Source organism: Equus caballus, chromosome 6, assembly GCF_041296265.1.
Source record: "Equus caballus isolate H_3958 breed thoroughbred chromosome 6, TB-T2T, whole genome shotgun sequence".
Taxonomy (NCBI): Eukaryota; Metazoa; Chordata; class Mammalia; order Perissodactyla; family Equidae; genus Equus; species Equus caballus.
Genome location: NC_091689.1, coordinates 24,154,962 through 24,170,077, shown reverse-complemented (window position 1 = coordinate 24,170,077; position 15,116 = coordinate 24,154,962). Strand labels below are relative to the sequence as shown.

Genomic DNA, 15,116 nt, shown 5'->3' with positions numbered 1-15,116 from the left:
CTATTTTATTTTCCCACATTTTTGCTTACCACACCCTTTCTTTCTCATATTCCAAGGCTCCTTCTTTTACTATTTCCTTTCTGTTTAAAGATCTTCCTTTAGTCATTTTAAGCAAAGATTTTCTGGGAACAAATTCCGTTAGTTTTCTTCATCTGAGAATGTCTTCATTTCTCCGTTATTCCTGAAGGACATTCTGCTGTGTATATAATTCTGGCTTCTCAGTTCTTTTCTTTGAGCTCTTGCACAATATTGCATCATTCCTTCTGGCCTCCATGGTTTCTGATGAGAAATCCACTGTCATTTGAATTATTTTTCCCCATAGGTAAGATGTCATTTTTTCCTCTGGCTGCTTTCAAGAATTTTTCCTTGTCTTTTATTTTCAGAAGTTTAATTATATGTCTTGGCATGAATTTCTCTTGGTCTATCCTGTTTGGGGTTCATTTAGTGTCTTGAATCTGTAGGTTTATGTCTCTTGCCAAATTTGGGAAGTTTTCAGATATAATTTCTTCAAGTGCTTTTTCATCACACCCTCTCTCTTCTTCTTCCAGGACTTCAATGAAATGAGCGTTAGATCTTTCATTACAGTCCCCCAGGCCCTGAGCCTCTGTTCAACTGTTTCCCAGCCTACCTCCTCTCTGTTGTTTACAGTGGGAAATCCTATTGTTCTCTCAGTTCACTGATTCTTTCCTCTGTTGCCTGTATTCTCCTGGTGAGTCCACCCGCTGAGCTTTTTGTTTGGGTTGTTGCAGTTTTCAGTTCTAAAATTTCCATTTAGTTCTTATTTACATCTTCTTTTTCTTTGCTGACACTTTCTATTTCATCTGTTTCAAGTGTGTTCATAATTGCTCACTGAAGAATTTTCATTGTGCCTGCCTTCAAATCTTTGTCAGATAATTTTAACACCCTCGCCGTCTCAGTGTTGGCATCTATTGCTGGTCTCTTTTCATTCACTTTGAGACCTTTCTGGTTCTTGGTGTGGTGAGTGGTTTTCGTGGTATGATGAGATGTTTCTGTACCACGTTAGAGGAGTCTGGACGCTACTTAACCCTTCTGTTTTAGCTGCTTTTTGGATACTGCTCTGGCAGGGGAAGGAGTGGGCCACCTCATCACTGCCAGCTGAGGTCCTAGCCCAGACTTCCCACTTGGCCTGTGTCAACACCCACTGTGGGGACACTCCTTGTTACTGACGGGTGTGGGTGGAAGCCCAGGGTCCCCATGTGGTCTCCACTGACACCGAGGTGGGGTGCCTCATCACTGGCTGGTGGGGGCGAACGTTCTGGCTCCTTACTAGGCCCTCTGACACACCCGGTGGGGGTGTGGGGGTGTCTTGTCACAGCCTGTGAGGGTGGAAGTCTGGGCTCTGTACTCGGCCTTCGATGGCATCGGTTGGGGTGGTGGCAGCTTACTCTGTGACGACTGGCTGGAATAAAGTGGTCATTGTCTAAAAGTTCTCTCTCTTGCTAGGCTGTCCCCTTCCTGGTCCACTGGCTAGAGATGGCAGGCTTTGGCTGAACGTTTTTCATCTGCCCTTGTTGGTGTCTGTGTTGCCGCTTCTTCAACTCTACGTCTGGGACAGAGGAGGCAAAAGACGACCCGGGCACTCACCTCCGTTCCTGCTTCTCCCTCTTGTTGTCGAGATTCTGACAAAACGTGTGGTGCTGGTCCCACCTCGTTCCCTGGTTAAAACCTCTCTGTGTGTCACGGGGACACAGGAGCTATTGGAAAGGAAACCAGGTCCTCCTGGGTGGCCCCGCTCACCCGCGGTACAGAGAAGAGCCGCACGTCTCAGCCAGGGGGCTCCAGCTCGCAGCCCCCAGAGACGGCGGTTCTGAGTCCCGGGGATGGAATCGACCAGCGGGGCCGATTCCGACTCAGGAGCGATGCAGACTGTGCCGTGACAGCGCTTCCCAGAGACGCGGAGCCCGCCACCCGGCAGGCCGTGCCCATGGCCAGCAGGTCGGACACCTCGTCAACCTTCTGCCTTACCCGGGCCGGAAATTCCGCTCTTGGCCACCTCCAAACAGCATGGGGTACAGAGGGGTGAGCTCGCTGAGCCCTCGGACGTACAGTGCTCCAATCCTGGGGCCGTAGAACTGAAAGGAAAAGTCCGCCATTCGTTCAACACAACCCTTCTCTGAACACGGCCAAGTGCTGAGAGGCACAGAGGAATGATAACGTCCGGGCCCCACAGCTGTGCCACCATCACCGCTCCGGATGGGTGGAGTTGCAAAGGCCTTGGGGACCTGGGCGGGGGGCTCGAGTTCCCAGCTCAGGGGCAGCAGGGCTCCTGCGCATCCCACACAGAGGAATTTGTAAAGGGACAGGGGGGGAACTAGAGAGCGCCCAGGGCCTCTCCTGGGTATGACTCCATGCTTGCAAGTCGACGCTAGGCAAAAATGTTAAGTGCCACAGCGTCAGGCCGGCATATACACTCCTTTGGAAACCAGCCGAGTCTTGTGCTTCAAAATAGAGAACTAAAAATATTTCAGCTCTAGTCAGCGGCCAGGAAGATGAGCAAAAGCTTCAGAAGGGTCTTCACTGTGAACTAGTTCCCTGTCCCACCTTAGAGATAAGAGTCGCTAAAACCAAGCCTTTCCATCCTGGAGCAGCGCTTTTGATCACGTCGGAGAAAACAGTCATTTCCTGAACCTCACACATACTGTCCTTGGGGTGGGGCCTGGGGGGCTGGCGAGCGTCCCTGCTGCAGAGCACACTCACCACCTGTACCCCACTGGCCTCATGTCTCACCTGAGACGTCAGTGCCCTCGCACAGCCCTGCCTGGCAGCCCCCTCCTGCCCCGTATGGGTTGGGGTGCCCCGTTACACCCGTTGTGGCATCCTACTGCTGTGGGTCTCCCCTTCTTTAAGCTGCTAAGGGGAGGGGCTGCTCGTCACTGTGTCCCCAGGGCCTTGCTCTCAGCAGGCACTCGAGGCGTACCAGGTGACAAGTGAACGATAAACAGTGCTGCGGGCTCTGCTCCAAGGTGAGCCTCGAGGTCACCGAGGCATCTTCCCCTCTGTGGACGCACCTTGTGCCCCACAATGGTGAGGAAGTCCACGCCCAGGTCTTCCACGTCCACACGCCTTTTCCCCAAGGCCTGCGCGGCGTCCGTGTGCAGCAGGATGAGGGGCAGCCCGGCTGTGGCCCGCCTCTGGTTCAGGGCTCTGACCCGCTGGCTGATCTCGGGGACCGGCTGAAGGGGGAAAATAAAGAGCTGAGCACGTTGCTCTCATTTGATGGAAACTGAATGAGAGAAACAAGGAGTCACTAATGAGGACAGGCAAAAAAGTTACAAAACTGAAGAAGAGAGCAAACGAGCCGTCGGGGCTGGGAAGCACGGGAACACGGGCAGAGCCTGGCGCCTCTTTCCCACTGGATTTTCTTAAAAGGAAAAGGCGACTCACCATGATGACGCCCGTCTCATTGTTGGCCAGCATGATGGTCACCAGGCACGTGGTGGGGCGGACTGCCGCCAGGATGTCATCGACCTCTGCCTGCCCGTTCACCTTGGACACCGGGACAAAGGTGACTGCTGAGGTATGAGACACAGGAACCGAGGTTAGTCCCACAGAGTAACCTCTCCTGATGGTTCATTTAGAAATAGCCTAACAAAACTATTCTCCACAATTAAAAAGCTAATTTATTGTAAAAGTTCAGAAAACTGTAAAGAAGGAATATAAGCCACGCACTATGGCTCCAGCCAGAAATGATCAGCTTGAACGCTTCTTTAACGCAACTTCAGGCGGCGGGTTCAATGCGTGGGAGACGCTCTCCGTTCTGCCTCTAAGGGACCATGAGCAGGTAAGACACTCTCGGCTCACGAGAGCATCTCAGGGCACCAAGACTTGACCCTCACTCACTCAACACTGGACCGACTGTTAACCACCTGCTCGTGCCAGAGCTATTCTAGCCACCTGTGGTCTCACTACTGCAGATGGGACATCAGTGGAGGTGACTAAATCAAGGTTTTTGGTTCAAAATGATGGAAGACAAATGTATCCACTTTCCCCCCAACGTGCCACTGAAACGAGAGAATAGAAAGATTTCCAAATAAGGGGAATCACCTGTGGACAAGGTATTTTTGAGGGATCCCCAGAGTATAGAAGGACAATGGTGTTAGAGTAATAGGAACAGGAAAAAAACACTCACAACACTGTCAGGTGAAAACTAACTCTGTAAGAAGCAGGAAGGGGGGCTGGCCCCTTGGCCGGGTGGTTAAGTTCAAGGGCTCCACTTCAGCGGCCCAGGATTTCGCCGGTTTGGATCCTGGGTGCAGACATGGCACTGCTCATCAAGGCCATGCTGAGGTGGCGTCCCACATGCCACAACTAGAAGGACCTACAACTAAAATAAACAACTATGTACTGGAGGGATTCGGGGAGAACAAGCAGGAAAAAAAAAAAGATTGGCAACAGTTGTTAGCTCAGGTGCCAATCTTTAAAAAAAAAATAAGACGTAGGAAGGGACCCAGTGACCATCCACGCTGGGGGTGCACAGTGCAGAGAGCAGGGTGGGGGCCAACTGCTGAGGCCACAGAGCACCCGCCTTACACCCAGCAAGGGGGTGGTACCACACGCCCAGAGAGGAACGACAGGCCCAGGCCGGCTCCCGGTACATGGGTTGAGGCCAGCAACAGAAGGGCAGAGCTTGTGCGCTCACTACACGACCCAAAGAGGAACAAAGGAAAGGCAGCTCTGGCCAGGGCTGCTTGTCTTTTTATTAAGTACATGGAAACTTGCTCAAGATCAGCCATCAGGGAATTGCAAATCAAAACTGCAGTGAGAACCATTTCACACCCACTAGGATGGCTATAATAAAACATACAGACAATAGCGAATGTTGGTGAGGATATGGAGAAGTTGGAACCCTCAAGCACTGCTGGTGGAAATGTAAAATGGTGCAGCTGCTTCGGAAGACAAAGGTCAAGGTTAAACGTAAAGTTGCCATGTAGCACAGCAATTCCACTCTCACGTATAAACCCAAGAGAGATGAAAACGTGTCCACACAAAAACTTATACACAAATGTTCACAGCAGCCTTATTCATAATAGCCCCAAACTGGAAAGAACCCAAATGCCCATCAACTGATGAATGGAATCAAGTGCAAAGTAGGGGTTCTTCCCCTACAGCCCCGAGTCCTGCTTCTCAGAGGCAACCGCCATTCATGATTTTCTTGTGGTTAGCGTTATCATTTTCCTTCCTTCCAGTTTATGCTTGATAACTTAGAAACACAATCTCCATTCCTTGGTTTATCAATTCAGGCATCTGAATTGATATAAAATGAGGACGTTGACTATCCCACACTCCCCCACCTCCACACCTCCCAATTGTTCAGCCCTGGTGCCTTTTTTCTGCGTCTTAGACAGGGAAGGGCAACTTAGTATACATCATTATTAGTTACTGTTGCCTTTAACCTCTCCCTTAAAATTACACAGAGTTTTACAAAGTATAGACATGCATGTGGTGAAAACCATTTAAACCTGATATAAAATGAGGACTTTGACTATCTCACACTTCCCCCACCTCCACACCTCCCAATTGTTCTCTTTATAAATCAGCTTTCCCATACCATACCATACCATACGGTTCACCCGTTTAAAGTGTGCAATTCAGTAGTTTTTAGTGTATTCACAGAGTCGTGCAACCATCACCACAAATGAAACCTAGTATCCATTCACTATAACTCTCCATTTCCCTCAACCCTAGGCAGCCGCTAATCCACGTTCTGTGTCTAGAGACTTCCCTGTTCTGGACTTTCCTATGAATGGAATCATAGCACATGTGGTCTTTCACCACTGGCTTCTTTCAGTTAGCATAATGTTTTCAAAGTTCATCCGTGTTGTAGCATGTGTCAAAACTTAATTCCTTTTTATGGATGAATAATATTCTCTACCACCTGAAGTTGATGTCTATTTGATCCTTTTTCTTCAGATCAGAGGAACTGGAAGCCAAGATTTAATTATTAAATCAAATAATGAAAAGCAGTGTTTAGCGTTTTATAGACATAGTATCATCTATTTATTGAGTTAGTTAGTTAGGAAGATTAGCCCTGAACTAACTACTGCCAATCCTCCTCTTTTTGCTGAGGAAGACTGGCCCTGAGCTAACATCCGTGCCCATCTTCCTCTACTTTATATGTGGGATGCCTACCATAGCATGGCTTGCCAAGCGGTGCCATGTCCGCAGCCGGGATCCAAACTGGCGAACCCCAGGCTGCTGAAGCGGAACGTGCAAACTTTAACCGCTGCACCACCGGGCCGGCCCTGCATCTATTTATTACACACAAAAGTCTGAAATATCATTAGGTAATACAAACGACTGGTTCTACACATTGATTATCAATTTTTTCCTAAGGGAAAACCTGGCGGCATTTACCGCTCCGTGTGTGTGGGGCAGCCTGGAAGAACAGGCTGTGTGACCTTTGCACCTGAGAACAGCCAGGAAGCCCTGTGCAGGAGGGTGAACGATTCACTGTGTCCCACGGGTGGCTCCCTGTACTGACTCAGTCAGTTAACATAGAGGGAGAGGTCCTTCTGGGGGGTCAGCTGGGCTGGTCACTCACCGGCCACGCGCTCCTTCGCCAGGTGCTCCAGGGGCAGACGGATGGAGTCGTGTTCCACGGTGCAGGTGATGAAGTGGGGCATGGCCCCCTCCGCCGGGCTGTGGCTCTCAGCTGCGTCCCCCTTCGAGGTGTGGATTTCGTGGAAGTGTTTCACCACAGAATGGATGACTAAGTTATTTGACTGCAGAGACAGAGCAGAAAAGTCACTTACAATGATTGTCCTAAGGGGAGAGTCAGAGTGGCAAGCTCTCCCACTCGTGTTTTCCTTCGTGGCTAACACTTAGAAAGAGGAAAATCGTCTCAGAGAAGCTCAGCTTCCTGGGCTGTACCTTTTGAAACGCCTAACTATGAAGACTTGGGGTTTCAAACTTCAGAATTCACTTCTGGTCAATATGCCTGTTTTGTTAAATGACATTATGCATTTTTAAGTTTTATAAATTTGTCAAAAAAGCATATGCTGCCCAGGCACCCGTCGCTGGGGGAGTGTAAGCTGGTACAAGCTCCGTGAAGGGCCACTTGGCTTATTTATCCAGTGAGCCCTCATACCCAGCAAGTCTATTTCCCGGACTTGATCCTACGGCCACAGTTGCACAGAAGAAAATGATGTACATAAAGGTTATTTATTAAGTGTAGCTCTGCTGGCAACAGCAAAACCTTGGAAAGCCTTGCAGTGTCTCTCAATAAAGGGACTCGTAGAATGAATCACACGACATCCTTCAATGGAATCCAGAGCAGATGTAACTACACCGAGCAGACGCCCTGTGGCAGACACCAAAAGGCCTCAAATACACTCGGTAAACGGAAAAAGGTGGCAAACCTCATACGCAGTATCTTACGATCTACATAGAAAGGGTAAAATGCATACATACGTGCTTAAATGTGCAAAACAACCCTTGAAAAGGTAAACAGGGAAGGAGAAAACAATATATAAACCTACATACTTATTTGCTTTGAACGCAGACACTATCTCTAGAGCACACGAGAGAAACTGACAGCATTGGTCTCCTGTAGGGAGAGGAAGTGGGTACCTGAAGGGCTGGGGTGGGAGGAGCTTTTTTCAAAAAAGTGTATAAAATATAAATGTAAGTTTAATGAAAAGGTGTAACACAGAATGCCTGAGTAACTGTTGCCCGGGTCAGGCCGAAACCCTGCCCACACCGCGGAGTGCGTCCCTCGCCCCTCCCGTCAGCCCCAGCTAACTGCCCCCCGACTTTTACAGCAATCGTCTGCTTGTTTCCTTCATACTTGCACTTCCCGCATAGGCACCCTAAACAATACTGTCTATTTTGCCTCTTTCTGACCTTCATGTGAACGGAACTGAACTGAATAATTTTCTTCTCAACTGAGGATCCCGTCTATTCAAGGATCTGGAGGCTCCGCCCCACGGGGAGGCGGGAGACGCTGCTGCACTGCGCTGAGGCCTCCACCCGCGGGGCTCAGAGGACGTAAAATGCACTGAGGGTTGAACAGCGCACGCCTGGCGGAGAACCCAGGCCACCGACACGACGGTTCCCCCGATCCGAGACAGTGGGGAGGTGCTCGGGGCTGGACCACTCTGATGTGCTTCTCCAAAAGGCGGACGTTTCCTCGGAGCCCCAGGCCACACCCTCGCAGAAAACACGCTGCCCCATACAGCGATCCACGGTCCAGGAAAGAGGGTCTTCCGGGCTCCAAGGGGCTGCAGTGGCCCAGCAATCCCACTTAGAGGGTCCTGGGGGCTGCACACCATAGGTCACCGTGGATGGCAGTATAAAAGACGGTGACTGACTGTGAACAAGATGAAGATGCCCAGGCCCCTCCCACGCACACCCTCCCCCTGTAGGCAGCTGCTGAAGGGGGCACAGGACCCCACACTAATCAGCCCGAGAAACCTCATTATGGCTACGCTCCCCGGCAGCATTGGGAGCACAGCCGCCTCTGTCGGAACCCGTAGGTCACATCTAAAAATGCACCATGTGCCCCCGGCCACAACGTTCCTCAGCACCTGGCTCCAGAGAGACCATGACGGCCCCACGGCGGAGGGGCTGGGGCTGAGGCAGCTCCTGGTAAGCCAGCAGGAGTCTGGTCCTGGGGTGGTGGTCACGGTGCCCGGGGTCCTGGCGGCAGCTCCTGCTCCCCTTATTCAGCCAGGCCAGGGCAGCTGTGCTCTGCCAGGCTCAACTTCCTCTTTTTTACCATGTGGCAAGATCCATGCACGTTGCTGCAGGTAGTTGGCGGTATTCCGCTGTGGGACTGCACCGCAAGGTACTAACGTTGGTCCATGCCAATTCTGAGGGACCTCTGGGTTGTTCCCAGTTCCTGGCTGGCATGAACAGTCTTCGCCTGTCCCCTGGTGCGCGTGCACCTCATTCTAGGATGTGTACCTCGGAGCGGAACTGCTGGTGGATAGGGGAAGCGTGTCTCCCACTTCACCAGATGCCAACCCATCTTCCAAAGTGGTTCTGCGAGTGCTCAGCACTCTACATCCTCTCCCAAAACTTACTAGCATGGGAATTCTCCATTTTCACCCTTCTGATGGTGTGCGCAGAGGAGTTCCAATATTTTTTACGCTATGAGGCTGTAGAAACCATCCGGGCTTCTCCCCGGGGAAGCACAGATTCAGGTTTCTGGCCCCTATTTCTACTGGGTTGTCCGCCTTTATGTTCTGGACGCCGTTCTTTTGTTGCTTACGTGTTACAAATCTCTTCTCCTGCTGTCTGCTTGCCTTTTATTTCCTTCCTTGTGTTCTTTGATAACTGAAGTTTGTTTTGTGGTGGTGGTGGTAGAATCTACTGATCTTTTCCTTTATGGTGAATGCTTTCTGTATTATATTTAAGAAATCTATCGCTCTTAGACGTCACAAACATATTAACTTATCACCTAAAAGCTATATAGATTGTACTTTTCATGATTAGGTCTTTATGACACCTGGGGTTATTTTTTGTATGTTGTGATGCAGCAGTCCAATTTCCTCTTTCTCTGTGAACACACAGTTGCCCCAGCACCACCTGCTGAAGGGACCATTCTTTCTGCCTGCTCTATTGGCTACCCCAATCATATATGATGACCATATAATCTATCATCTGAACCAGAAACATTTAGGAATAAGAGGCATTATTATAATTATGTCAGGACAACAGGCGTATCCTGGGACTGTCCTGAGCAAACCAGGACAGACGGCCACCCAGTCCCTGACAAGGGCCCATCCCTGCGCAGCTCTGCTTCTGGCCTAGTGTCTGCCCCGCCCGAGGACCACCTGCCTTAATCAGCAGAGCCTTATCAAAGGCTTGATGTCTGGCAGAGCAAGTCATTTCACTGCGTTTTCCGTCTTCAAGGAGTCTTGACTATTCTTAGCCTTCCGTATTTCCATATAAATTAGGTTCTGAGATTCCACTGAAAAAGTGCCAGAATTTTGGTTGAGGTTGCATTGAATCCACAGATCAATTTGGAAAGGACTGACATATTTATAATATCGAGTCTTCCAATCTGTGAACAGGATAGCTTGCTCCATTTATTCTGAACTTCTTCGAAGGCTCTCAGTAATATTTCCATTACTTTCCCAGGGTGCATGTATGTGGGTCTTACAAACTATTTATTTTAATTTTATTTTTTTTGAGGAAGATTAGCCCTGAGCTAACTACCGCCAGTCCTCCTCTTTTTGCTGAGGAAGGCTGGCCCTGAGCTAACATCTGTGCCCATCTTCCTCTACTTTATATGTGGGATGCTTACCACAGCATGGCGTGCCAAGCAGTGGCATGTTCACACCCGGGATCCAAACTGGGGAACCCTGGGCCGCTGAGAAGCGGAGCGTGTGAACTTAACCACTGTGCCATCGGGCCGGCCCCACAAATTACTTTTTTATTTAAAAGATTGGCACCTGAGCTAACATCTGTTGCTAATCTTTTTTTTTCTTATTTTTCTCCCCAAAGCCCCGCAGTACATAGTTGTATATTTTCAGTTGTGGGTCCTTCTAGTTGTGGCATGTGGGAGGCCGCCTCAGCATGGCTTGATGAGTGGCACTAGGTCACGCCCAGGATCCAAACCAGTGAAACCCCAGGCCACCGAAGCAGAGTCCGCAAACTTAACCACTCGGCCATGGGGCCAGCCCCCCAATTTTTTTTTTTACTAGATTTATTTCCTAAGTATTCGATATTTTTTGGTGCTTTGGTAAACAGCTGTTTGCTGCTGGTATACAAAAATTCAGTTCAGTTTTGTATCTAAATTTACTATTAACTGTAATAATCTAGCTGCAGATTCTTTTGGGTTTTCTATGTGGACAGTCACATCACCTGTGAATGACTATTGTGCCTCCTTCCCAGGAAGGGAACTGAGACAGTATTATTAATAGAGCAGGGGCCTCAACCGCATCCCACCGTCTTTGAGCATCTTCTATCAATTTAAAAAATAAATACCTTTGGAATGGGTCAAACCTCAAACTCTCATGAGACAAACAACTTAGTAGGGATTCACAGGAATGATTCCAGGGCAAAACAGAGGGGAAAATCTCTTTATTGAAATAAGAATGCAGAGCAAGTTAATTTACACGTCATATTACCAATATCCTATGAGCCGTCGAGAATTTACCTATAGGGTAAATACTGGTTCATTATATCAAGTCAATTTGCAAAATAGCAAAGCTAAGCATTATCTTTTCTTTAAAAAAAAAAATAATACCAAGAGGGAATCACTTTCTATTTTTAATTTAAAATAAAAAATAAAAGCTAAAAATAAAAAGCTAAAAAAAAAAAAAAAAAGAAATAAAAGCTAAAAGGACATGAGACTGTTTAGAAACTTTACCTCAGTGCCCCCGGAAGTGAAGATTATGTCTTGAGGTTTCCCGCCTATCATCTTCGCAAGGTTTTCCCGAGCTGCGTTGATGATATCCTTGGCCTTCCTACCTTGAGGGACCAAAATGGAAATTCAGTAACATTGCTTCACCAAGTGCAACCAACCCACATGTAAAGAATGACCGGACAGGAAGGAGCGAGACCGAGTGGACAATTCTAAGACGAAACCTGTCCCGTCAAGGAGAACACGACAAGATGGCACAACCTAGAGACCTCTTGGTGAAGGGGCAACAGTGAGATATTAGCAAATTAGCGAAAATGACTGAGATTTAAGTAACTTAGTGAGAGCCAGAAACGAGATACGGAAGGATGCCTGGGAACCCTAAAATTTCCTAAGACGTGCTTTCTTCTTACCGGATGCTACAGGAGAGGGAAGCTGCGGCCCTCTGCCTTGCTTCCCATTCATCAAGACAGGAGAAGGAAAGGATGGAGGAATTGGCTTAAGATCACGCTGCAAAACAACAAAAATAAGCAAAAATAGAGCTCATGACTCCTCAACACAACATCCAGTGCCGCATCTTGCATCGCAGGTCCCCCTGGGGACACCAGAGACATTCCAGCCTCAGCGACAGATCTGCTTCCAAACAGGGCTACACAGCCCGGCCGCCACCCAGTTTCGCTGGCCGGTGGGAACCGAACTTCACATGGCAGAGGAACAAAGGCCCTGGGACGAGAATTCTGAAAAGTTCAGTGGCCATTCTTACTTATTCTATAGACTAGCAGTCTCCAAATGTTTTGACTCTTCAGTCCTATTTATAAAAAAAAAAATTTGACTGGGCACCACTCAAATAAATACATGTATATATTATAAAACATACATAAAAACAGGAATGTAAAAAGAAATATACAAAGTAATTTGCACACTCCTTCAGACTTGCACAGATTTTAATTTTAAGCAGCGAAGGTCTATGGTGTTCAGGAAAACCTGGTCCTTTCAATGAGGGATATACTCAAAGTCCGTGATAACTGTCAGTCAGCTCAGGCAGGACGCTGCCTGGCACACACTGTTAGTTTCTCTTGGAATGTCGCTCGAATCCCGACCATCAGCTACACTCCTGCTCCTCCTCTAAGATGCTGTGGAGATGCCCCTTGGAGACGCCCCGGGGCTGACCCCGAAGCGGCGCCTCCTTCCGCGCTCATTCCCCCTCCTCCCGGGGCAATCGCTGTTGCCAGTCTGGCGGTGTACGGCGCTCCTGACCTTCTCCAAGGCACTTACACACCTCCATATAAGCCTTTTGCAGGGTTTTCTTTCTTCTTTTCAAAAAGAGGTTTCATAATTTACATATTGCTTTGCAAAAACTTCCGTTTTTCCACTTATCAACAAGTCTTGGAGACGCTTCTAAATAAGGACTCGTGGGGCTACCTCAGCACCACCATATACCAATGAGAAGGGCTAAAATGAGAGGACTGACCATTCTGAGCGCTCGGCAGGACCTGGAGGAGCTGTGACTCTCATACACGGCGAGCGGGAAGAGAGCATGGGACAACCACTTTGGAGAGAGGATGGCAGTTCCTTAAGAAGACAAATGCACACCCACCATAGGATCCAGCCACTCTGCTCCTAGGTACTTAAGGTAAACGCTACTTACTGAGAGAAAAGCAAACAGATGTCCAGGACTCATACACGAATATTCACAGCACTGTTATCTGTAATAGCCAAAAACTGGAAACAGCCCAAATGTCCACAAACAGACGAACGCGTGAACACACGGCCGTCCAGCCAGACAATAGAAAACTACTCAGCAGTAAAAAGAAATAGACTGTCGGTACACCCAGCAACGTGGATGAGCTCTGTCGACTGAAAGAAGCTGGACAAAAACCCTGTAAGATTCCATTTTCAGAAAAATATAGAAAATGCACACTAATCCACAGTGACAGAAAACATCTCACTGGTTGCCTGGGGGCGGGATTACGAAGCGGCACCAGGGGACTTTTGGGGGCGATGGAAACATTGACCATCTTGATGGTGGGGATGGCTTCACGGGTATGAACATGTGTCAAAAGTTATCAAATTGCACACTTCGACTCTGCAGTTTAGTGTGTGTTACTTATACTGCAGGAGAGCTGTCAAAGGAGGAGGGGCTCGCAGCGCACCGTCCGTCGGCACACTGAGCAGACATGGGAGACCACGGTACACGTTGGTGAACAACTGGAACCACGCCCCCTTTGAACAGAGAGGGCAACTGCCTGAAACAACCTCCTGGTTGCTCTTTTCATCTACTTAGAATTTATATTTTCAAAAGGCATCTAACGCCCCTTGAAACAGAAATGCATAATCAAGGAAACTGGAATATGAATGGCAATTAGATACTGTTATTAGATTAAGCTTCGATTTCTTGGGTGGGAACTATGGTTACTGTGGTTACACAGGAGACACAAGCTTACGTATCCAGCAGTGAAGCCTCATGCTATTTACAACTGGCAAAGTGTTGATAATTGCTGAATCCAGGTAAAGGAAATGCAGGTGTTCATTATACTTTATTTCAACTTTTCTGCAGATGTTACAGTTCCCAAAATCAAACTTTGGCAAAAAGTGTAATTAAACATAAAGGGCAGAGTTACAACAGAGCGGCAGCCAGGGATCACGCAGGCAAGCCAGCACAAGACGGTGACCGTAACTGAGCCTCAGCGAGAGCTCTGCACTCCTGCCGCTCAGAGGGAACGAGGAGTCGTAGGGCTGTGTGGGGCGCCCATCACCCACTCATTAAAGCAGGTCACCTTCACTTTGCTACTCCTCACGTCAAAGACCCCTGACCCTCTACCTCCCTCCAGTTACAGCCCGTTTCTTCTTTTCCTTTACGATCTCTGTTCCCTCTTGAACACACTGCAATCAGGCATTCAGGCCACCTGGCCCCTTATCTACTCTTACCAAGGTCCCCGTGTGGCGAAATTCGGGTCCTCACCTCCTCCCCCTGCCAGCAGCCCTGCCCTGGGCCCCACCTCCTCCCCTGCTGGTGAGGCTCCAGTCCCAGGCTGAGATAGCCGAGGCCTGGCCGGCTCCTCAGGCTCCTCCCTCCGTCAGCAACTCAAGACTCTGAGCACCAGTTGGATGTTGATGACTGACTCCCAAACTTCCACCCCAGACCTTGCTGCGGGCTCCACTCCCTCCACCTGGATCCCCAACAGACATCTGAAACCACACGCGCTCAAAGCTGAATGCGCAACTTCTCCCCCAAACTTGTCTTTCCCATCTCAGCAAAGAAATGGCCACTCGACCCTTCGAGGGGCCCAGGCCGAAAGCCCTGGCTCTTGCCTTTCTCGTCCCCTGTTATCTAATCCATCAGCAAATCCTGTAGGCTCTGCTATCAAAAATACCCAGAGCCCACCCCACTTCTCCACCGCCCCACTGCCCCAGCAAGTCAAGGCCACTGCTGAAATATTCTCCTAGGAGGTCCCCCAACTCCACTGACCCCACTGGGTTCATCCTCCACGTAGCGGCCAAACAAATGCCTCCCGAACCCAGAACAGCGCTCGGTGCACAGTCGGCGCTCAGCCAGCTCTGGTTCCATCAGCTGTTCTCAAAGTGTGTCTGAGGAACTCTGGGGGTCCTCAAGGCACGTTCATGAGGCTCACAAAGTCAAAACTATTTTCCTAATGATACTAAGACGTCATCTGCCTTTTTTCCACTCACTTTCTCTCATGCATAGAGAGAAGCCTTGCAGAGGTTACACGATGGGAGCACGGCGACAGAATGGACACGGGAGCACGACGGGGCTGCACCGCGTTCT

General features: G+C 49.1%; 1 protein-coding gene across 27 annotated transcripts in view; it reads right to left on the bottom strand.

Moving 5' to 3' along the window:
* SCLY (selenocysteine lyase) overlaps positions 1-15,116 on the bottom strand; it is a 35,088-nt gene that overhangs the window by 13,788 nt on the left and 6,184 nt on the right. For 11 of the 27 annotated variants that reach the window (XR_011439584.1, XR_011439582.1, XR_011439583.1 and 8 more), the window contains exons 3-7: positions 11,339-11,439; positions 6,563-6,743; positions 3,406-3,533; positions 3,030-3,194; positions 1,987-2,093 (exon numbers count right to left, since the gene is read on the bottom strand). Coding sequence is in view for 23 of the 27 variants with exons in the window: in XM_023642696.2 (XP_023498464.2) it covers positions 1,987-2,093; positions 3,030-3,194; positions 3,406-3,533; positions 6,563-6,743; positions 11,339-11,439 (682 nt within the window). In the remaining 4 variants the exon portion in view is untranslated. Of the gene's footprint in view, positions 1-1,986; positions 2,094-3,029; positions 3,195-3,405; positions 3,534-6,562; positions 6,744-11,338; positions 11,440-11,742; positions 11,840-15,116 lie in introns of all 27 variants that reach the window. The other 16 variants (XR_011439585.1, XM_070269628.1, XM_070269624.1 and 13 more) reach the window with 3 other exon arrangements.